We start from the raw sequence: 23311 nt of genomic DNA, 5'->3' as shown, positions 1-23311 counted from the left end.
CCAGCCTGCAGCTCTGCTTGGGGTTGTTGTGCCCCAGGTGCAGGACCCGGCACTTGGCCTTGTTGAACTTCATACCGTTGGCCTCGGCCCATCGGTCCAGCCTATCCAGATCCTCCTGCAGAGCCTTCCTACCCTCGAGCAGATAAAGGACCGTTCTGCTGGCACTTGTCCGTTTGTGTAAATCTGGTCCATATTTCTGTTGTTTTACTCCATATTGACTGCAGTCAGACGACTGTATGTGGGGAATTCCAAGGCCAAATAGGTTCATACCAAACAGGTATGAAATGCTGGCTCCACTCACATCACCAGCAAGCTTGTGTTTGCTTCAGGAACACCAAATTCACCACTAATGTCTTATTCAGCCTTGATTTAGAGTAATTGAATTTTAATGTATTATGCTGTAAAGCAAAAGTAAGTATTATCCCGCCTTGAGAGGGGCTGAGCAGTCCCACCATGTGCGCACATGCGCTCATGCAAGATCTGAAACACGCAGAGATGACCTTGTATTGCCAAGAACTGGCACAGGAGAGCTGTTCAGTGTAATTCCACTAAATATTGTAATTAGAATTCATTTTAGCAGCCAGATTGGGAAATACTGAATCTTGCCTTTCCTTCCCATGTGAAGGAAAACTACCTGTAAGAGCGGAGATGCACTGTGTCTCCAAGCAGTTACACAAAGCATACTTGCCACCAAAAGGAATAACAGTATTTGCCTTCTATACGTGCAAGGTTTGATTAAATGTGAGCTTGTGGACAATGAATTAGGAATAATGTTGCTGTTTTGCTTGACACGGTCATGTTGCATCCTACCACTAACCCTGGAAATGCTGTGTTTCGAGCTGAGGGTGTGGTTGTCTGAAGGAAGCTGGAGGGATGTTGAATCCCTTTGAGCTGTTGAACTTTTCTTCTGTTTGTTATGTGTTTAGGGGGAGGAACAAAGAGAAAATAAGACAATGGGAAATGCGGAACGAGCTTAATAATAGTGGGTGCAACTAGCCCCACCTTTAACACAACACAATTTGTATTGTAAGACTCTGTTTTCAATTTCTGTCTTCAGATCAATTTTTTTGTTTGTTTGTTTCAGTTTGCAGTTTTCCCTGCTGAGTCTTTGCCTCTGGCTGAATTACTTTTGAAAGCCTTCAGCCAAAATGTTTCAGCTGTTGCAGGGAGTGAAGCTAGGAAGAAAAATGTGCTGTTTCCCCTGCATTAAAAAGTACACCGGGCTTTTCTTTTGCTATGACTAATCTTATGCTTTGGAACAGAAATGTTATCTGTTGGTGAGGGACACTGTTTGGATCAAGAGTGCATCCTTTGCCATTCCTGTGTCATCTCCAACTTAACTTTTCCAAGGCTCTGTGGGAAGAAGATTTCAGCTTGCTCTCATGGCACTGAGGGGCATGGTTTAGTGATAGGACTCTGCAGGTCAGGTTGATGCACTTGTCCTGTAATAAAGCCCCTGCCTGGGAGTTGTATGGGAATGCATACGTGATGTCTATAGTTGAGAGCCAAAGGTTGGCCTCCTAAACAGAGGTACAAAATACATTTCTGGGATTTAGTAGGACTTCCCTGTAAATGTCAGCCCTAGAATGGTGGACTAGAGTAGCAGGAGCTTGTTTCTCCTGCGCCATCAATGGTCTCTCTGGGACTATAGCAGAAAGGAGTTGGAAACTACTTATTTTACTTGTATCCAGAAGAGGTGAAGACTGGGATAGGAAGGAAAGAAAAGAGCCTCGATACCAGCCAAGGCCAATGATTTGGGCAAAAAAGTGTCATCGTTCTGCTTCTGAAGAAGTACATGCTGCACTGTGCATGTGTGGGTATGCAGTGAGGGAAGAGTATGGGATCTGCTCAGGGTATTGCCAGTGGAAATGCACGTATCAAGCCAGTGCAGTATCTTGAAGGCATAGGTGCAGATGGCCTGTGTAGGTCAGGCATTGCCTCAGACAAGCACTGTGGACATGAAGAAGCTGCATCCAGGAGTTTGGGATGTTTGGTAACCAGGGGAGAGCTCTAGGGGATCTGAGGCCTGGGGAAAATATGCAGGCTCCTCATATTTTGCCCTATAAATTTAGGTGAGAAAAAAGGAGGTGTTCAAGTGAATCTGATGTCAGATAGCTTTGTTTTGGTGAGCTGAGGCCTGGGGGCAGGTAAAAATAAATCTGGAGGCTATAAGGGAAGCAGCTTTTAAGGTCCACTGAGTGGTAGAGGCCTCCTGGGACTGGGGGTGGGCGAGGGAAAGTGGGGCAGGGCTGCAGCTGGGATCCATTGCAGAAAGTCCTCAAGATGGAGGGAAGCGATTCGGACGAACTGTGGTTACAGAAGGGCTGGGTAGGCATTTAAGCAGACAAGACTGGAAAGAGAGGAATATAGGGAACTAGTCATGGGGAAAGGGGGAATGGGGAGGAGTAGATAAGGCCTGGCTGAAACAACTGATAGCAAGTGGGATGAACATGAGATTAGCAGAACCTGGGGCTTGGGTAGCGACCTCAGAGAGTTAAATCAGGGCTTTGTGAGCAAGGGGACAGCTGGGGAGCAGAGACTGGTGTTGAGTAGGTGAGGAAGATGGTGTGGAACAAGGGCCTAGCAGGAGGAGGGGTGAGAAGACAGAAGTGGGGGCAGACCAAAGAAGGGATCCCCATGGGCAGGGATGCTTCCCACTAGCTCAGGCTGCCCATGGTAATGGAGTGTCCTCCATAGATACTTCCAACCAAAGCCTGGAATGGAGCCTGTGATTCCCGAAGCTCCCTGTACGTATGTACAAAACCCCCGGCAGAGTGTCTGTCCCACCATCTTCCTGGAGCTGCTCTTGTCACCAGCTCTTCCACTGCCTCAAGTGGCAGAGGTCTGGGTGGGCCAGAGCATCCAGCCCTTCTGGTAACCCCATGTCAGTGCCACTCTGATGCCATACCGTGGGCCTTCAGTGGTTTTGCTGTGTCCTATTTATTTATTTATTTATTTATTTATTTATTTATTTATTTATTTTCTCAGCCTTTAAAACAGACAAACCCAAAGCTGAAAGCTCGTTTGCAGTCTCTGAAGGCAGTTTCTGTACGTGTGAAGCAGAGCACTCAGGGAGTAAGAAGTGCCACATTTGCAGTTATCTGAGCAGTTGCAGTTGGGCCCCCCGAGGCTTCAGCGCTCCAGCGTTCACAGCACTTGTTGGCTTTCACAGCAGTCCTTGGACACATCTGCAGCCTCATTCTGCACAGCAGGAGGGGCTGGCTCTGAAGGTGAACCAGGGTAATGTAGTGAGTGAAACTGGTGCCTGCAGGGACTCCTTGCTAAATTCAGCATGCAATGAGGAGAAGTGGCTGAGAAACCTCCTCACCTGACCTTCCCAGGCTCACCACAGTGTCAGACAAACCCTTACTGAGGAATTTTTGCCAGGCAGCTGTGTGTTCCCTGTCCTGGGGGTTGTAATGCAGTCTGAAGTCTGTAGCAGTCTGAAACACCAAGTCTTGCTTCTCTCTGTGCTAACAACAAATTGTAGTTTTGACTGTGATCTATGCAACAGTTTGCCATTTATACTAATATATATTAAACAATAAGTATCCTTGAAGAGAAGTGAGAAGAAAGCAAAATATTTGGTGTATCTGTCCCAGCAAGGTGGTTTCATCCCTTCCTTTCCAAGTGCTTCAGGGCTCCTCAGGTTTTCCATGACAGGTGACTAATGTCACTACCTGAGCAGGAGACTTTTTGTTTTCTTCCCATTTGAATTTCTTTGCTAGTTTGCTGAGTTGAACTAGCTCAGCAAGGGCTTTACAAGCATTGTGACTATTAGAAAAGAGTCAGGAGGAGTGAGAGGGAAGGGATATGGAATCATAGAATCATTTGGGTTGGAAATGGAAAGGCTTCTTAAAGTTATCAGGTCCAATCATCAGCCTAACGCTACAAATACCAACATTAAACCATATCCTTAAGCTCCACATCCACGTCTCTTAAATATCTCCAGGGATGGCTACTCCACCACTTCCCTCAGCAGCATGTTCCAATGTCTAACCACCCTTTCCATGAATAAATTATTCCTGATAGCCAGTCTAAACCTCCCTTGGTGCATTTTGAGGCCATTTCTTTGCATCCTGTCACTGGTCACCTGAGAAAAGAGGCTGGCACCTCCTTGTTGCAGACTCCTTTCAGGTAGCCCTAGGGGGTGGTGGGAACTCTCCTCTGCCTCCTTTTCTCAGTGCATCCTTAGTCAGTAGCAACTATTGATCTGATCAGGCATGTCCTTTGCCAAGGACAGGGAGGAGACAACATTTCTGGCTGCCAAGGGAAAAGCAGGATGGTCCCTTTAACTGCAGCAATCCACTGAATCAGGTTAGTGACATACAAACAGGCAATTTGCTCTGTGGGCTTAGAGAGCACGAAGATTAGTGGAATTAATTATATGATAAAATTAAGGACATACCATAATACAACAGCTTTCCTCCAGGCAGCCCGAATGCTGACTGTCAGCTTCTGCATTCCTTGAATTGCAGCGTTGTTCCTATGACATGGGGGTGCATGCATAACAGAGAGGTTGTGGTGCTTTGATTCCATTTGGGTTTTTCGAAAATATAGTTTGTTTTGACACATGGGATTCTCCTGAGCCCCTTGTAAGCACTGTGGTAAGATATCATAGATCAAAGGGAACAGTTAGGACAGAGTGGGGCAAGAGGGGAAGGAGACTGTGTGGGATCCAGCTCTAAAATGTGTTCCAAATATACTATAGGAACGTACCACTTTCCAGTCATTGGCCCTTCATGTTTATGTTTTTTTAGTTTTCCCAATTTTCTTTTTTTTTTTTTTTTTCTCCTTCAATAAATGGCTTGGGTTTGGCAACCCACAGTTAGGATGCCATCATGCATGTGATGAACTGAACGATCCTGCTGCTGGTGTCTTCAGTCTCCGTGGCCCACAGGAGAGACTTGCATGGCCAGGACAGCAGTGCCTGCGAAGAAGTGACAGTTCACCTTCCCTCAAACTAACCGTGCCCAGCACAGGATGGCTGTGTGGCTGAGGTGTGAAAACACCTCTGGAGATAGCCAAGTCCAACCTCCTGCTCAAGCAGGGTCACCTAGAGCACTTGTCTCAGGACACTGTCACAACTGATCTCAGTGGATGAGTTAGGAGCTGTGGCAGGGGAGCATCAGGACAGCACAGGGGTGTGAGACAGCCAGGTTAGTGCTGGCTGGCCTTGCCTTGCTGCAGGGTTGGTGATGGGCACCTTGAGGCAGCCACTTCCCCGCTGATCTCTGATCAAGAACGGAGGCTGCTTCTGAGTTCTGTCTGCTGGGGTGATGCCCTCTCTTCTCCCCCCAGGAGGTCGAGCTGCTTCCACGGGCTTCACATGGGCCCGTGCATGGCCCAGAGATGCTGCTTGGTGCTGGGACCATGCACGGGGTCCATGCCACAGCCGTGTGTGCCTGTGTTCGTGCACAAGCGCGCGATTCCATGCTTTCTCCTTCCCCCAAAGGGAAATAGGCTCCAAACAAAGTAAGGGCTGGGGGAGGGGGCATGTAAGGCTTTAACTCTTGGCGTAGCCTTACTCACGATTTTCCTGTTAGTGTTTTGTCTTCTTGGCATCCTTCCTGTTCTTTATGTATATACGTTATATATTGTTGTTGCATTGTTTCTCCATGTACGTTGCGTCCTTTGTTCTGTAAAACACCACAGTTGAGAAGTGTTGCTTGCAGGCTTTGTCTGGCAGCCCTGATTTACTGGCTCGAATGCAAAATTTGTGAAAGTAACTGGAGAGAATATTTCTGTGAGCACTAAGGAGACGAAAGTGTGCGTGGGCTTTAAGCGCAGCATGGCTTTATTCTTCTTGGACGAGAGTCTGACCAGCTGTGGGTCGCTTTTGGTGATGTGAAGCCTCATTGTTTGTATGCACCACCGCGGTGGCTGGGATCCCAGTTATAGACTTGGATCCCATTTCTGCGCGAGGTGCAGTGTAATCGGAGCAAAGAAGATCTTGAGACGTGGCCTCCAGTGCACAGCAAGGGTATTACCCACCCCCAAACCACAATCCCATGGAGGTACACTTGTTTCATTCCTCACAAATGAAATAGCAAAGAAGGGTGGCCTGGAAGGCTCATCACGATCATTGCCTGACCTTAGTGGAGACAAGTCTGCCTGGGTGACCTGGCCATACACATTTTTGGTGGTATAAGCTGCAGGATATTTGGTGCTCCCCAGGCTTTTGTCATCGCTGGTTGGTGTACCGAGTACCTTCAGGTAGTGGACAAAGCTGGTTTCTCTATCACCCTGAGGAAGTTTAGCTCATAGCCCTCTAGCAGACCCCTCAGTCCTCAGGATCTAGGAGCATGCCTACTGTCGGCGCCTCTATTTTATCCACCAGTAGCTTTGGAAACATCGCGCAGTGTCCGGTGCCCTGAACCAGATGTGCGTACTCCCGGCGGCCTTTCGATCGGAAGTGGGGAAGAGGGCATCTGGGAGGCTGGGGGGGGTGGGAGGAAAACTTAAATTAGCAGAAAGTCAAACAGCTATTGCTGGAGACAGATGATTACAGCTCATTTCAAGGCTGCTTCCTGCATGCCAATGATAGATCAGTAAACAAACGCCTCTCTGCAAACACAAAGCAGGCAGGAACTCTGTTTGGAAGAGAGAGGTCGGGGTAGGTCTCGCTCTGCGCGGTGGCAGGAAGCCCCTATCACATGGCCCTGGGAATCGTGAGGCCGGGTGCGAGGAGAGGCTTCTGCTGGGAGACTTCACATCCTTCCCAGAGCCCCGCCAGCAGGTTCGAGAGCTCCCTCCCCTCCCTCTTTCCTCCCGCCTCCTCCCCTGTCCTTCCTTTCCCAGTTTAATTTTGAAACGGTATCAGATGACTGCTTTGTTCCCCCAGACAATGGCAGGGATTACTGAATAAATTGCAGTGATGGGGCTCCTCAGATGGGGCTTGGCATCTTCTCTCCCCTTTTATGGCCCTGCTGCTCCCAGTGTACGTGCCAGGAGCGGTGGCTCTGGTCTCGGGCTGCGGCTCTGGGCTCAGCTCTGACTCAGGTTGCGCAGCGGAGAGTTCGTGTGTGGCTTATGCAGAAAGCTGCAGTAGGTCAAAAAGGACCTGCTTGGTGTTTGTCTGACCTTCTCAGGTCACCTGCAGGCTGGACTCAGGCCTGCCTGTTTTCCTCTAGGCAGTTTCAGTGCCCTGGTCACGCTGCACGTGAGGCAGGAAAGCAGACAACACTTCTGAGGCTGGTCTTTCTTCCCCACTGTCCTCCCTCCTTCTCTGCTGTCCACACAGTCCCATCTCCTCCCTTGTACCAGGTCAGGTGTGTTGGACCCTGTCCTTGAGCTGCATTGACTAAATTGATCATCAAGCTAAAGCAGGTCACCAAGGGGCTCCAAGGAGCCCGCACACAGTCAGGCTGGTGTGATGGATCAGAGCAGAGCTGTGGGGAGTCGGGGGGACCAGGAGCTCCCCTTTCCCTTAGCAGTGAGCAGTCGTGTTAGCTCAGGGTGCCTTGTGGAGCCAGACCTGGGCAGAGGAGATGGAGCCTTTGTTTCCCTGCTGGAGGTGGTTCGCCAGCCCTGCTGTCCCAGCTTCCTCCTGTCAGGCACTGGGAACGGTGCAGTACAGCAGCACGCGTTTGCTCATAGCCACATGAAGGTTTTCAGGACAGGCTCTGTTCGGGGGCTGTAGATGAAGGCTGAGAGGTGGAGTTTCTGGATCAGAAGTTACGTGGTCTTACCAAGAGAGAGGAGCACAGCACAACAGAAGTTCGGTGTGGTGACGGCATGGGAGCAGCCGTGTGCATGTCGACTCCTGCTGCTGTCAGGTTTCTTACTTCTGAGGGCAGTACCGAGGCGCAGCGCTCACTGACCGTGCTGTGCAGCACTATTTAGTCTTTACTTATTCAAGTAAAGACCATCCCTGCTCCGATGAAGGTGTAAGCCAAGTGCAAAACAACCTCTGTTGCCGCTTTGCGGGAATCTGCTCTGGTTGCCTGGGTGAGTCATCCTTTGGACGGGGACACGAGCGGTCATTAGTTTTTCATTATCCTCAATCCATAACAGTTAATGGATGGATGAATAGATTTTGTTCCTCGGGCTGGTAAATTTTCTTGACAATTTTGCAAGGCTGCTCTGTGTCTAGAAGTGAAACGGGTGTTTGTTCCACTTACTAATGAGGAAGAGAAGCCAAGGGGGCTTATTGTCTGGGGAAAGAGAGCCTGCTGAATGGTTAGCCACGGACTGCCCTGCATGTGTACACACTGAGTTGACCCAGAGTTCACTCCTCATCTTAGGAACGTTGCCAGTGGGGGATAAAAGGAGGGAGAGAAAACTGGAAACAAACAAGACAGATTTCTTTTCCTTTTTTTTTTCTTTATCTCTGCCCAAAGTACTTGAACAGTGGAAAAGAGAGATTCTTTTGTTCTGCAGTGTTTTGATATAATTTTTTTTTTTTTTTTTAACTACAAGAACCTACTAAACTTCCCAAGGCACTCACTCTTGTTGCCAAACACTGGGCATAACAGAGTAGCATCTGGCAGAGCAGCTGAGTGGATAGATTTGAGAGGCTTCAGATTTTCCAAGTGTTGCATATTATGTGGTGAGCCCCTTCTTGTCATGGAAACGCTGCAGAGCAGGCAGACTACCTAGAGAAGTAAGAAGATGGTGCTGCAGAGTACCAGTCCTCTTTTATAAGGAGTGAGAGTATTGTGGGGCAATAAAAAGAAGAAGTCTGTTGTATTGACTGTGTAGCAGCAGTATGCAGAGGACAGAGAGCGATGGACTTGCTCCATGAATACTAGAAATCATGAGGCAAACAGAATGACTCGTTTTTGTGACCGATTTATCTTGCCCCACAAGCTGCTGTCCTCTGAAAGTGGATCATTAGCAGCCTGACATGACCCACAAAGAGAATAGTGTAAGGTAACCATTTGCTTCAGTGCAATGTCTGGTCAGCATAAAATGATTTCTCTGCCAATCTGGGACAACTGCAGGAGCACTAACTGCTTAGGTCTTGTGGCCTTAACACTTTGCTTATTAAAATTATTTTTGTTTTAGTCTTCTGTGAGGAAAAAAATCTAAATCCTCTGAGGATTTGACAATAATAAGCATTCATAAAACATGTTCCATATTCAGATCACAGTAGACCAGATGATACTGAGTCAAAGATCGTTTTTGTTATCCAAATCTGTAAACACTTTCTTGGGTTTCTAAGGGGTGGTGCTGTCACCCCTCTGCCCATTTTGCAGGTGATGAGGCTGAGGCTGTCCTCTGGGAGCTGCCTTATTTTGCTTCTCTTATTATCCTGGATTTCAGGAAGAAACATGTATGGGTGTGTTTGCAAAAGCGAGAAGGATGCTGAGCACAGAGCAATGCCTCTTCCTTGTGTCTGTCTGCAGGTGAACTGCTGCCCGGCTGTGTGCTGACATGATGACAGCTAGCAAGGCGGCCGATGTGAGCAGCAAGACTGAAAGCAGTGTCTGCAAGTCCATTGAGAGGTGAGAGCTTTCCATGTCTCAGTGCCAAGGTACTTCACTTTCATTTGTTATCCCCAAGAGAAAGAAACCCAAAAGAAGAAAACGTTCTTTCTGCTCTGCCCTGTCCCTCTCTCCTCACGTTAAATCACGCCGCTGTATGTCTCAGCTGGTTTCATTGCCATCTCAGGGCTGTCATGCTGTGTTTATAGCATTCTGTCAGAGCAATAATATCCTTGACTCATAGTGCTATTAGAGATCTGCCCCAAGACAAGACCATTTGTGCTGATGACACCCCTGTCAATGCTTGCCCCACCTGCACTTGAAATCTTCAGCAATGGAGATTCCATGGCTTCCTCACACAAGTCTGTCACCACGGGCTTCTCCCAGTGTCTAGCGTTGGTTTCCACTGCACAGTCCAGCCACCAGTGGCATTGCCAAGCCCAGTTCTCTAGGCCTTTAAGCCTAGATCTTTAAATCCATGGTGCTCACAGTGCCAGTTCTTGACCAAATTATAATGTTGTCACCGAGACAGCCAGGAGTTAAATATCTGTGAGGCTAAGGAGGAACAGTGTCTGGCTCAGGTCCTCTTTCTGCTCAGAAACCCATCCCAGACTCAGTTTGTGCTACAACAGTCTGCAATGGCTGCCAGCGTTCCTTCACTCCAGGACAAAGCTTGAGGCCTGCCAGCATGTAGGGTATCCAAGTGAATGCTCTTATGAAAGTGCTAAGTTCTGGAAGAGGCACACTTGATACACTTAGGCTAACAGCAATTTACTGAGTTGAACCCCAGTGTTGGAATTGCAGTTAAATGGGACTGATGACAAGGGCTGGCATCTCAGTAACAACCTTGTGTTGTGCTGGTGCTCCTTTCCAAGCCCAGGCATCGCTAAGCACTGAAAATTACTTTGATTCAAAAACATTTTGTGTTGGAGTAACTGTTTGTCCAGCTGGAACTTCACAGTCTTGGTACAATATCTCAGTATTGAAAAAAGCACTTGGAGATACGCAGATTAAAATATTAGGGGTTTCTGTTGCAGTTTGGACTCAAACAATGACAATGTTTACTCCCTTGCTATGAAAACATTGAGTCTAGTCCCTGGGTGCTACGTCACGTGCTCTGGGCCAAGGGAGTGTGCCTGGATGTGTGGGAACCCAAGCCCACGTGCAGCTTAGGATGGTGAGGACATAGAAATGTAGTAATAAAAGTGCAGGGTTTGTGCATTAACATGCATGTGGGAACATTCGGATGAATCCAGACAGATCCTCTGAGCAGGCTGTAAAGGAATGCCAGCTGTATCACATGGTTTCTCTTCTTAACAGCTACAATTTTGCTGTTGTTTGCAAAAGGTCAGTTTTGTATTTGTTTGCAATGGATCTGCTTAATGCCCCAAAGATGTACAAAACTGCTGCACATCTAAGCACACATACAGAAATGCTGTTGAACCTCTCATTAGCATCAGCACATCTGATGTATAGAAATTATTACCTGCCACCTACTTCTGCCACAAAGATTTCATTTCACGCTGTTAGTCATAACAAGAGGAGAACATTCTGTTCCAGTTACAAAGACCATTCCCGTAGCATTCTCCCCCATAAGCCTGTCTCTCAAGCGCTTGGTTTGAGCATCCTCTGCTGTTACCAGATTTATGAGGTAGAGCTCGTGGAGCTGATGGACTGAAGCAAGGGTGAGCAATGGCAGTGAATGTTTCTTATCTTTCTCTCTTTGGTGTGCAGGATCAAGCTTGCGGATAAAAACAGTACAGCAGCTGTGAAGAAATTAGAAAGACTTTTGTGTGGATTTTCAAGCGAGAGATGTTCTGAAGGTGCCTCTGTCAGCCTGAGTTTAACGCCTGAAGCTGAAGCAGTTTCTTGTGTGGTGAAGAACCCACTTGGAGCCTTGGAGAACTTGATGCTGGATCCAAAACTAGACTGCTTTCAGCAGAACATGCTTAGTCCCAAAATGATCATCAGCGACCCATCTGTGGATCTGAACGTTAAAGAAAACAGTAAAATCATCAGGAGGCAGATAGGAGGTACTCAGAATATACGGTCACCTGGAAAAATTGGATTGAGGAATAAGTCCTTTAGCATTAAGGACAAAATTTCAGAGTGGGAAGGGAAAAAGGAAACACAGTCTGCTCCTCGCCGAGAGGAGGAGCAAGGAGCTAAAGAGGAGCACAAAATACCCTGTGTAATTGAGAAGACGAGTGGAGAAGCACTGATGACTCGGAAAGTGGAGGCCAAGAGACTTATGAGCTGGGAACTGGAGTGCAAAGGGGCAGGCAAAGAGCATGAGCGGAAAGCAGGAACTCCAAAAGGGCAGGGAGCAGAGCGAAAGGGGGAAACAGAGAGGGATGGGGAAGTGGAATCCAGCATTGGAAAATGCAGGGAAGTGAAAGGTGGGAAGTGGGAGGTCCAGAAGGAGAATGTTTCAGTGCTTAGTCAGGTCAAGAAGCTAGAGCAGGCTTTGAAAGATGGCTCAGCAGAGCTGCAGCCGCAGTTGCCTGGTACTTACTACTCTCCACAGTGCTTGCAGGAGAAGGCAGCACTAGGACATGGTGCTCCAGAGGGCCATGAGAGCTTATGTGGGGCTGAGCTCAACAAAAGACTTCTTGGCTTGGACTCTGAAATCAATGAGCCAATTTTTGGGACTCTAGAAGAGGTAAGAACTTCTCATGTGAAATCCAAGGACTGCAATGTGGAAAATGTCTACACAGAGCCAGGGGTGCCAGAGAAGAAACCCTTCATCAACCCGCTGCCAAAGCCCCGTCGGACTTTCAAACATGAGGGGGAAGAGGACTGGGTGCCAGCAGCTAGGAATAAAAGGAACTTACCCCCTCTGCCATCTATTCCTCCTCCTCCTCTCCCGTCCTCTCCTCCCCCGTCAGCTGTCAGCCGGAGGCTCTGGAGCGGGAAGCACAAGAACAACACTGACCACAGGTATTCGGGCTGTGTATCGCGCAGGTGGTGGTCTTGATGGCGGAGTTTCTCCTTCCCATATCTCACTGGGAGAGCTGGATCTTCCCAGGTCACACGTAATCCCCAATCCCCCTGGGAGCCTTGCTGGCCATAACCAAGTCATATCCCTGAGAACTCCTGAGCGGTCAGCACAACTTCACAGGACAACTGTGAGGTGATACGTCATGGCAGATCTGGGCTTAAAGGCCACTGTGTTACGTTGCTTAACCTTCAAGATCAAGATAAGAGGGGTTTTGTTTGCTTTGTTTTTAGCAGAAAATGTGATTATAAAATGAATATTGCTGATCTGGAGCCAAGTCTAGAAAAATAATCTCTAGGCTCTGTTGCAGCATTTTTGCTGTTCATAGCAAACCTGTTCTTCTATGAATCTGATGTGTATATTTTTTCCTGGATGCTTTCTTGTTTTGTTTTGTGTTTATTGTTGTTTGTTTGTTTGTTTCCCACCCCCATGACTGTAGCACATTTTTGAGGTGGTAGGCATAGAATACACAGCTGTGTAAACTGTCACCTAAAAATTCCTGGTTTGGTTGCAGGAGGGAAACTGAAACTTACCAGGTTTGCCAGTGTAGGACACTTAATAGAGTTTTAACTCTTTTTACCATCCAGAATGTGAGTTTTGCCCTCTTGAATTGCTCAGAGAGTTAATTCTGGGGCCCCCTTGCTCCTGCCAAGGGTGAGGTCTGTGTTGTAAATGGAGCCTGTCGTGGCCTAAGGTTCCACGCAGTCTTGCAGGATGCGCCACCTCACACTCACATCTTGGCAGTGTGCTATTGCCATGACAACCCAGATAATCTGTGGCATCCCTGAAATGCCTTCAGTTGTGTGGTAAACATAACAGATCTCAGTGTTTCATTCTCTGTACGGAATGGGACTGTGCAGTGTTCTCTTCTCAGTAACTCGTTTTGGCAGGTATGTTGTGTGGTGTGAATTATGAAACCACTGCAAAGTGGTTGTAAAAGCTGTTTGGCTATATCACTCTCCTCTTTTGTTCCTTTCCTCCCCATCAATGGTGCAGGAAGTCCTATGAGTTTGAAGACTTGCTGCAGTCATCATCTGAGAACGGCAGGGTGGACTGGTACGCGCAGACCAAGCTGGCCCTCACACGCACTTTATCTGAGGAGAACGTCTATGAAGACATACTGGGTAGGAGCTCTGGGTGAGGGAGGGGTTTGACTGCAAGCACTGAGTAACTCAGAAGACTTGTGGTCAACAAGCACTCAGCAGAGGTGCTGAGTGAAGTATGTTTATTATCCAAATGCAAGCCAGGACATAGTTTACACAGATTATTGGCAAGTAATAAAAAAATGGACAAAACATTTCAAAATTCATCAGCCTCAAAGATGAACCTGGAGCATGGGGGAAACAGCTTTTACTTTTTGCTGGCATCTGTCCCCGGTCTTCCTTTTGTCCTGTGGACTAACTCTCACAGCTCTGCTACCTCCATTGTTGTGAGCTTGTCACCGCTGAGATAAAACAAACGTACTGAAACCAGCCTTGAAGTGAATTCCACGGTTCAGAAATAAGCTCACAGTATGGCTCCAGGTGCCAATCAATTAAATAAAAAAACCCTGAGGTCCCACAGTCCTTGAAACTGAGTTGTATTGCATTCTATAACTTTGATGGCAGATCAGAGCTATTTTTAAGATTATTTCCTGAAACATTCTCAATTTATGTGGTGTTTTTAATACTGTAAGTTAGATAGGCTTTTGTGGAACATAGAATAGAAGCATCCCTCTTGAACAAGCCTTAATAAGTTTTAGTAGCTGTAGGCTGGTGTTGGGTAAGGCCGAGTTTAGCAGAACAGGAAAAGAGTGGCTGCAGCAGCTCTTAACACACAGCTGTTACCTACAAAGGTGCCCTGCGTTGTTCAGTGTGGGAGGCAGCTGCACTTCCTTAGGAGCAGTAAGGGCATTATTCTTTTGATATGAATAAAATCTCATCATATTTGATTAGAAAGAAATCAAATCTTTTCTTTTTCTCTGAAAAGAATGGTATTCTTTTGGGACCGGTTGCAGAAAAGGTGATGCCAACCTGTCCTTTTTGACATTTTTGAAGCTGTCAAATTCTCATGTGGAGTTGAGGGCCCGTGTCTGCCTTTTCCTCCATTGCCTGGGATGGTGAAAGAGATGGGAAATGCCTGAACAGCTGGGTGGGGTTTTTGTGTTTGTGTGTTTTCGGGCGTGGTGGGAGGTCTCAGAAATCACTGTATAAATGTCACCTTGTCAACTGGAATAACAGGGATAGTGTTACAGGTTAGCTTTATAAGCAAATCCATCCATCCAAACACAAGCACACCCGTGTGTCCCACGCTTGCACAGAACTCAAAAGACCAGCCTGAAATTTCTCTCCCCTCCAGCTTTTGTTTCAAAGATTGGAAGAAAACAAAGTAGTGGCTAATGGTCAGCTAATGGAGCATGTTTGTGTGTTTGTTTTCCTTGCTGCATGTTGAGGCTTTGCCTGGAGTCAGTGATCTTTAATTGGTTCCTGCAGTCCTGGTGGTGTTTCTGTGGGAGCTTGGGAAAAGGAGTAGACAGGGATAACTCCAAAAAAGCCACAGTTTTATTTTTCACAAGACCACGGGCAATTATAGTCCACAAAATAAAAAGAAACAACATGTGAAAACCACAGCAATGAAGGGGTAACAGGGACCTCAGTCGTAGGACATGGGGTTAAATAGAGGATAGAGGACACTTATGCTAGCCTTAAGCTCACAGTTCCGTTCAGAAATAATTCTAAGCAGAAGACTGCAAAGAAGGAAATACAATTATGGACCACTGTGCATGAGAACCTCACAGCTCCTCTGAAGACAAGGAAATGAGCTTGAGGACTTGCTGTGTCTTTTCCATCTGTAGTTTCTGTGATATGTTCCTATGGCTGCATACATCAGTGTCAAGGTTTGGACACTGTCCAGTGAGCAGCTGGACTTCAAGGGCTATTGAGAGAATGAAGCAATTGCAGGAATGCTTGAGAACAGGTCTTTATGTCTGATGTGGGAGGTGGGAGAAGGCCAGCAGATCCCCAAACAGATTTTTATGGCAAACCTCAAGGATTTTCTGCACTTACAATCTCTTGTTTGTGGCTTTTTGTTGCAGATCCACCATCGAAGGAAAACCCTTATGAAGACATAGAGACCAACAGCCGCTGTTTGGGGAAGAAATGCGTCCTGACCTTCCCAGCATCCCCCACCTCTTCAGTACCTGGGACTCCCACTAAGGTACTTGATTCAAGTGGCCACCTCTCCTGCTCCAGAGGTCTTTGGGTCCTGTGTGGAGCAGTGGAGTTTTGCCACTGACTTTGATATTGTTAAGATTTTTTTCCTTTCTGTCTTTACCACTGGTCAGAGTGTGGTGTGATAGATGTATTACCCTTTAGCAAGGTAAAAACAGTATTTATTCCCTTGTACAAATGGTTTCTTGGCTTGCATTCTTTTGCACACCAGGGCTGCATCCCCTGGTACTTTGCATCTGCTGTGCAGCAAGGAGCAACTAGATTGAAAGGGGCTAAATTATCTGACATTACGCTGGGATGTTATTCAGCTGCAATACAAGACTGATGTGATAAACAAATGGGAAGAAATCCTCTTCTCAATCCATTTTTTATGCAGATGTATCCTCAGCAAAACTGTACCGTGGCCCTGTCCTCTGAGCAATTTCTGCAACAAATGTATAGTAAGAAAAGAGCAGCTTTTGAATTTTAGCATGTTCATGTATGTGAGGAGTACAGTAGTGACAGCTTGAGACTTCAGCCCCTTACCTCTGGAAACCTGCCTTCAGGTTCTTAATAAATTCTGAGTGATGGTGAGCTGAGATCTTCTCCTACTCTCTCCAGAACAGATGAATTGAAAGGCAACAGATACAAAATGGGAATCCAGAAATGGGTGTGTTCATGACATGAGGTTGTTTGGATTTAGGAATTAGGTCTGAATGCATAGAAAAATCCCAGTGCATTTCTAGTGAACGGCCTAGAGCACTGGCAGAGGGGCTGCATTGGCAGAGCTGAGAGTGAAAACCAACTGCTATGTCTTTGCCCCCTACCTGTACTGGGACAAAAGCAGAGTGCTAAATTTCTTCCAGATACTGAACAATGAGGGCAGGAAAGCTCCTCCTCCCCTTCTTCAAAGAGGGCATTTAAGTGCTTGGGTAATCAAGCCCTGCAGTTGTCTTGGCTTAGTGTCTGTGGGCCGTAGGCAGTCTGTCTGTGCTGATGCCAAGATGCCTCTGCAGACCACTCCCTTAGGATGCCTCTTTTGCTTACTAATGTAATGCCACTCCCCTGTTTAGGGAGCCTGTCCAAAAAGTATGTCCCCACCAGCAGGACAGCTTACAGATTTGTTCCATTTTCCTCCTTGGCAGTGAAACCAAAAGAAGAGGTAAAGCACATCTAGCTCCGAGCTCACTGAGGCCAGCCGTGCCCTCAGTTTCCTGAGCTGTTTCGGCTGCTTCCTGTTCTCTGTTTTAGACAGTCCAAGCCTGGAACCGCAGGGGCAATGTTAGAGCACAAATCATCTTGGCAGAGCAGGTAGTAGGGATCTAAACTTGGTTTTCCCGACCGAAGGGTTTTCCCATGCTCCCCAAGCTGCAGCTATTATTAGAGTTGTTAGCCAACATTTTCAGAAGTCTGACATGCATTTCTTGATGTGTTGCTCTTTTCCAAGCAGCTTAATCAGCAACTGAGGTTTTTCCAAATAATTCAACGCTTCAAAGAGAAAATTGCCCTGCAGTTCTGAATCCATTCTTGTTACTACTGAGGTCTAGAGCAGCGTAAGTCTGTATGGGAGTGTTGGGATGAAGCTGATTTTGCTCACACAGCTTTTCAGTCACTTACGCACCCTGATTTCCCTCCCATACTGTGTAAGTGGTGCTGCAGGGTTACACAGAAACATCTTTCACCCTGGATATGGTTCCCAGCAGGACAGTTAGTTGAAGGGGAGCAATTATGTTACGTTATGGTGCTTTGACATCCCAGAGCTGTGATTTGCTTCAGTCAGAGAACTGCTGCAGCTCTTTTGGCAGCTGACTGGTTTGCAACGGCAGTGTGAATCACACTGGAGAGCCTGCCCAGGCTGGGATCTGGATGGACCTCCAGCAGTGGCTTATATCACTAGTGCAGGATGAGATTCTTCAATGTGAAGACTCTTCGAAGACTCATTTCAACGTGTGACTTCTCTGTGGGTGGTAAGCATTTCTGTGAGTTGAGTGCCTTTTGCCAAGCCATCCAGCAACACCTGAGCTAGCCTGAATGGATGCATCAGTCTGGTTAATGCCTCTTCTGGGTATGTCTGATGTAGGCAGACCATTGTGCTACCTCAGCTACTGCACTGGCATGACTGGTTCAGAATTAGCTTGGATACCTCCCACCTACAGTTCCCAGTGCCACATAGAGATATCATTTGAGAGTGCATACACAGTGCCCAGAAAAGGGGCAGCTTAACCTTATCGTAACTGCTGGGAAATTCTCTTGGAGAAGACAAAAAAAAGTTCTTACTGAGCATCTTTGTGGTGAGAAGTGGCTTGCCCTCCTTTATCTAGAGCTGAGCTTTCTGCTTCTCTGCTGCTGTCCTTGGTCAGAGATTTTAAGAACTTTTTTTTTTTTTGGTACTTAAATATCTCCAGTTGTGTTCCCTCTCAGCTTGCTTAGGAGGAAACCAGTCTCCATAATTGTCTATCGTGACAATTTTCTTGTACCCTCCTCTGAAATATTTAATTCTTGCCCCTGTCAGAGACAGAATACCAACCATGCTTTTCATCTGGTCTCACTGTTTCTCTGTTCCTCCTTGCCATCTGCTCCTTATCCCAGATGCTTGTGGCTGGCTGGTTGGTTAGTCTTGTCCTGTTTACAGTCCCAGCCTCTGGATTGCACAAGTCCTGGGAGTATTTTCACACTGTAGTAAGGCTTCTTGACCAAACCCTGGGTTTGTGTTATGTTCCAAAATGAGTGTGGGGTGGTTAAATTGCTGGTCAAAATAGTTCTGGCCTAGCCTGGCGGCTGGGCACGTTCCTTGTGTGTGCAGGAATATGTGAGCATTCTCAGAAGTTAGCTTGCTTTGCCAGATGAGTGGCGTGGATTCCCCACTGGCTCTATTTCCATGACAGTGTTAGAAATGAAGCGAAGGTACATGAGGTGCTGTCTTCACTCGTTCCTTCTCCTCCATTTCCAGTTGCTTTCCAAGCCCATTTTTTTCCGACAAAACTCAGAGCGGCGGAGTTTCAAACTGCCAGACATACGGAAACTGAGCCGCGATGGAACTGGGTCGCCATCCAAAATCAGCCCTCCCTCAACCCCCAGCAGTCCAGACGACACCTTCTTCTCCTTGGGAGACCCTCAGAACGGCAAGAGGAGAAGGAAGATTCCCAAGGTAAATTTGGCTTTTCTCTCTTTTGCTTAGCTTCTTCCAGGCAGGAATGGAAGTATGTTTCCACTATGAGAGAATATTTTCTTCAGCTTCCGATGTGGCATCGCAGTTGACCTGACTTATGTTTAACTCCTTTTCTGCCTGAGGGGGAAAGTGAACCAAAATCTTTGCAAGTTTTTCTAGTTTTTCTGTCTGAGGTACCATGATTGTCAGGAGAGATTAAAAAAGAGAAAAAAAGGAGAAAAAAATCAGTTTCATTTTTGTATAAAAGTTGAAGCTTGTCAGAGGGCGAAAAAGCAAGGAATATTTTTGCAAAAAAAAAGAGAACTCATCTTGGTTCCTCCTTTGCTTGAAGGGCGGGACAGTCAGAAATGTGTCATGTTGGTGCTCCCTCCTGGCAACCTGTTGTTCTTTGTTAGCTCTCATGCATGCATTGGCTGTTTCTAATCCACTGTAAGGTGTGATTGTGAGTGAATAATGAAAAAAATCACATATGAGTGACAAGAAGTTTTGTCATTAGTGAAGGGCATTTTCTAGAGCGACATCTACTTTGTATTTTGGTACAGCATGACTCTGTTTTAATCCTATTTTCTTTCAGATCTAGCAGGAAGTGTATTCAGTCCAAATGAGGTTTGGCAGCGGGCTATCTATTGAACATTTCAAAAACACAGTTATAAAAACAAAGTTGCTTGTCCCAGTCTTTGCAGGGCAAGCAGAGACTACCAGGGCCCGTCTGTGGTGATTTTTTTCTGAACCCACAGTTTTCATTTGGGGAAAAAGGGATGTGTTTGTTTATCCTCTTTATTTCTTGGTTGCCAGATCTGTGTTCATATTTGCATATATGGTTTTTGAGTGCCCTGTCTGTATGCCTCAGCTCTCCAGGAATGAGCCAAAGACTACAAATGTTTAGGGTTTTCTTTCCCATTATTCCTACCCCTCTGTGCGTGTGCTTGAGCTCGGTCAGTGTTTTCACCCAAACATTTGTGTCAGCTGAAGGGAAGGTTATGAGTACGTATTTACCGGGCAGTGCCCCTGAGCAGTCTTGCAGAGCAAGCTTGGAACAGAAATTCACTGTGGCCAGAAATTCATCAGTGGCAAGGCTGACCTTAGATTTCAGCTGGGCAGCTGGATGGAAGCTACACTTCCGTATCAGAGCATCCCCCTCTTATTAAAAATAATGGATTGATCCCTTGACCAAGTCTGTTGGTGGATCACCTGACACATGTTCCACACTGCCCGTCTTACCATGATCTCTCAGAACGCGTGTGCAGGGGTCCCAAGCTTTCTGGAATAAATCTGAATGCTGTGGCTGTATCCTGCTGTCTCTGCCTGGGACCTTGACAAGGAGGCAGCTCAACTTGAGGAGGCTTGGGGAAGCCTGGCATGGACCTTCAGCAACTCCTCACCCTTCAGGAAGGAATAGGGAGCCGAGAGACACTGGGTGAGCTACTAAGCCCAGCTGTGCCTGAAACGTCCTTTGTCCTGGTCAGCTGGGAGGCCAGGTATTAAAGGATTTGCAAAGCCAAACCACTAATATAAAGTACTTAAGTGTTTTTGGCCCCCACCCATCTCAAATTCTTTGGCGTTCCCTGTGTCTTGTGTTTCCCCGTGCCTAGTGTGGAGGTTTCCCAAGCACGTCCCAGTGTATATGTTAAGGGCATAAGGATGTTAAAGGTTGCTGTCATCCTCCAGTCAGTTTTCGGCTTTCAAACCTGCAGAATAAGGAGGGTTCCCAAGGGTTACCCTCTGGTGTTCCCTGGAGAGCTGACTGTGGTAAGGAGAGGCCCAGGTGGGTGCCAGCATCTCGTACAGCCACAGAGTGTGGAAGCACATGAAGGCCTGGCCTTTCATCGGGGCTTGTTATCTTGGGCTCCTGCCATGCCAGCACTACTGTGCTGCATCTGTACCAGAGTGAGCACGGCCACTGGTAACACAAGTATCTAGACCAGCAGGTGAAGGGTTTCCGTATAGCCAGGATTGGGGAGCGGAGCTCTTTTCATGAAATTCTAACCTTCTTTCTTGCCTGGTGAGGAAAATAACCTTTTTTTTGTTTGTGTGTTTGCTGAGCAGCTTGTGTTGAAAATCAATGCCATTTATGAGGCACGGAGGGGAAAGAAACGTGTCAAGAGACTATCGCAGTCTACAGAGAGCAATTCAGGGAAAGGTAAAGGACCTTTGTATCATCATACATCTAAGACTTTTTGAGGACTTAGAGCTTAGGCTGACTCGGTTGTTCATATGATGTTTTTCAGTGCTTCTTCCAGTCCAGTGTGAGACTGAGTTGAGGCTTCCACCTCTTCTTTTGGAAAGATAAAGATTGTTCCACTGCCCAAGGGCCTTTCATGACAAGGCACTTTTTTTTTTTCTCGCTTCATTTTCATTTCATGGCTTTACATGATAACCTCATAGGTCACACCAAAAATGTCTCCACTTTTTGATGTTTATTTCTGGAACTGGCTAGAAATTTTTGAGAAGAATGTTCTGTCCAAAGAATCTGATTTGTTGAGATTAAAATATTCTGTAGGAATGTGTTACTTTAATGAACCATCCAATAGAAGATAGTAGAGTTTTGAAACAGTCCTGTTTTCTTCAACATCCCAACAAATAAATAGCCTCTGTTGGGAATCAGGGTTTCTAGACTATAGGACCATCTCCATCATCTCAAGATTAAGACTTTCAGCTTCTCACTGCCGATCAACATCTTACCAAAAGTGTTCAGGTACTTCAAAGCAATTGTTTACAAACATCTAATCTATGCAAAACTTTAAATGATGTCTTTCCAACACAGTATTTTTTTTCTGAAACAACCCAGTTCCCAGTGAAAGGTGGCCTCCAGCTCTGTTTGTTTCTCACAACTACTTGTCACTGCTTGTCCTTTTTTATACATAAAACAGGTGTTTATACATAAAACAGGTGGGTGGGTATGTTTATATGAACCTTCTCCATTTTTTATACTCTCTGAAGCATCTGAGGCATTGACAAAAACAGGCTATCAGATGATATAGACCCCGAGTCTGATTAATTCCGGCAGTTGTAGGGATTTTTGTTTGTTTTTGCCCCTTGTCCTACTTTTTGTTTGTTTGTTTTTACCCCTTGACTACTGCATATGAATCAGTATTTTGCTTTCGTGTTTGTGCTTATACAGATGTGGATGAAATACTGCTCTGTCATTTTATTCTTTATGCAACTCTTAGGGCTGTGCAAAATACATTTTGTTGCATTTTTTTGGGTTCCCTGGCTGAGTGGGAAAATACTGAGGTTGGTAAGTTAAATGTCTGTGGGTGTATGCATCCTTGAAACATATGAGGCCCTTGAGATCTGTATTGTCTTCCCCCTGAAATTGTTAGGCCTGGTTTTCTCATGTCAGCGAGAAGAAATGCACTGTTATAAATAGGCTTTACTTCATCTTCCCCTTTCTTTTTTTGTAGTTACAGATGAAAACAGTGAATCAGACAGTGATACTGAAGAGAAACTGAAAGGTAAGGCAAATGTGCGAAGAGAGCAAATAGCTCCTGATTAATTCTTCTTTGAGTTCCTGGGTCAAGTTCTCTCCTCTATGTTGTGCCTCTGGAGAAAGAGCTTGTTTCCACTCAAAACACAGTGAGAAGACAAAGATCTGGAACTCTAGAAGAAAATCCAGGAGCAGAGGACTTCAGGAATCCAAAACAAACATCTGCTCCAGTTCCCATCAAAGCTCTTTGCACTAGCTTTTGTAGGAGCTTTCCACGGCTTGCATGGTGTGGAAATAAACGAGTGCACAGTCATATATGTGTGAACAGGCTGACAGAGGCAGCGTTGCAGTGGGACAGGATGTTCACAGAAGGACAGGGTGTTCACTAACCCCACTGCTGATTTATTAAAACCCACCAGCCAGACTGGCTAGCAAGGGAAATTATGATTTATGATCATATATGATTTATTCATATCATCATATATGATTTATTGCTAACTAAACTCTTCTGCGTTGGCTGAGTTGAGATAAAGTGCTGCATTCTTTATTTTGCTCCTGTAGAGCCAATATAGGGTATACTGGTCTCCATAATTCTCTTCTCAGAACTTCTTGTATGGGTGATTACCCTTGTGACATGCTGGTGGCATTACAATCTCTTGAGAATTTATGTGGTGAATTAAAAATCCTGATGACGTTGGAATACAAAATTGAAACTCCTTCACAAACCAAAGTTTCCTGATGCACGTGCACACCTGATCAGGGTAGCACGTCAGTTCTCAAGCTGAAAAGAGTTAAAAGCAGCAGTTTCCAGTCTGTGTCCACCACAGCATATTGTGCTTAGGAGTGATCACCCTTACCCTCTTCCAGTTTTTTAGAACAGAAACCTCAGCCTGAGTTCCCTCTCATGTTTGGTTGTACTTCCCGTGTAAGAACTACTGGAGAATCTGGAAATCTTTGGTCTGTACTACTGTGTTAGCAAGATCAAGCTGCAGATCACTGCCCCTGCCTGCCTTTTGACAGGTTCTCAGGCTATCCGAGAGATAGAGAGAAAGGGTTTGTGCCCAGATTGCACAGGAATTGCATTCGCAATTGCTTTGAAAC

At 46.3% G+C, this 23311-nt stretch overlaps 1 protein-coding gene across 1 annotated transcript in view; it reads left to right on the top strand.

Moving 5' to 3' along the window:
* The first annotated feature begins 9350 nt into the window (after positions 1–9350).
* The window catches only part of DENND2A (DENN domain containing 2A), a 34726-nt gene continuing 20765 nt past the window's right edge, over positions 9351–23311 (top strand). The window contains exons 1-7 of the mRNA XM_035342724.1: positions 9351–9449; positions 11163–12368; positions 13423–13550; positions 15500–15621; positions 18565–18762; positions 20830–20923; positions 22188–22238. Of these exons, the coding sequence (XP_035198615.1) occupies positions 9379–9449; positions 11163–12368; positions 13423–13550; positions 15500–15621; positions 18565–18762; positions 20830–20923; positions 22188–22238 (1870 nt within the window). The 5' untranslated portion in view covers positions 9351–9378. The remainder of the gene's footprint in view (positions 9450–11162; positions 12369–13422; positions 13551–15499; positions 15622–18564; positions 18763–20829; positions 20924–22187; positions 22239–23311) is intronic.

The sequence above is a fragment of the Oxyura jamaicensis genome, chromosome 1, assembly GCF_011077185.1.
Source record: "Oxyura jamaicensis isolate SHBP4307 breed ruddy duck chromosome 1, BPBGC_Ojam_1.0, whole genome shotgun sequence".
Taxonomy (NCBI): domain Eukaryota; kingdom Metazoa; phylum Chordata; class Aves; order Anseriformes; family Anatidae; genus Oxyura; species Oxyura jamaicensis.
This window is presented reverse-complemented; position numbering and strand designations above follow the sequence as displayed.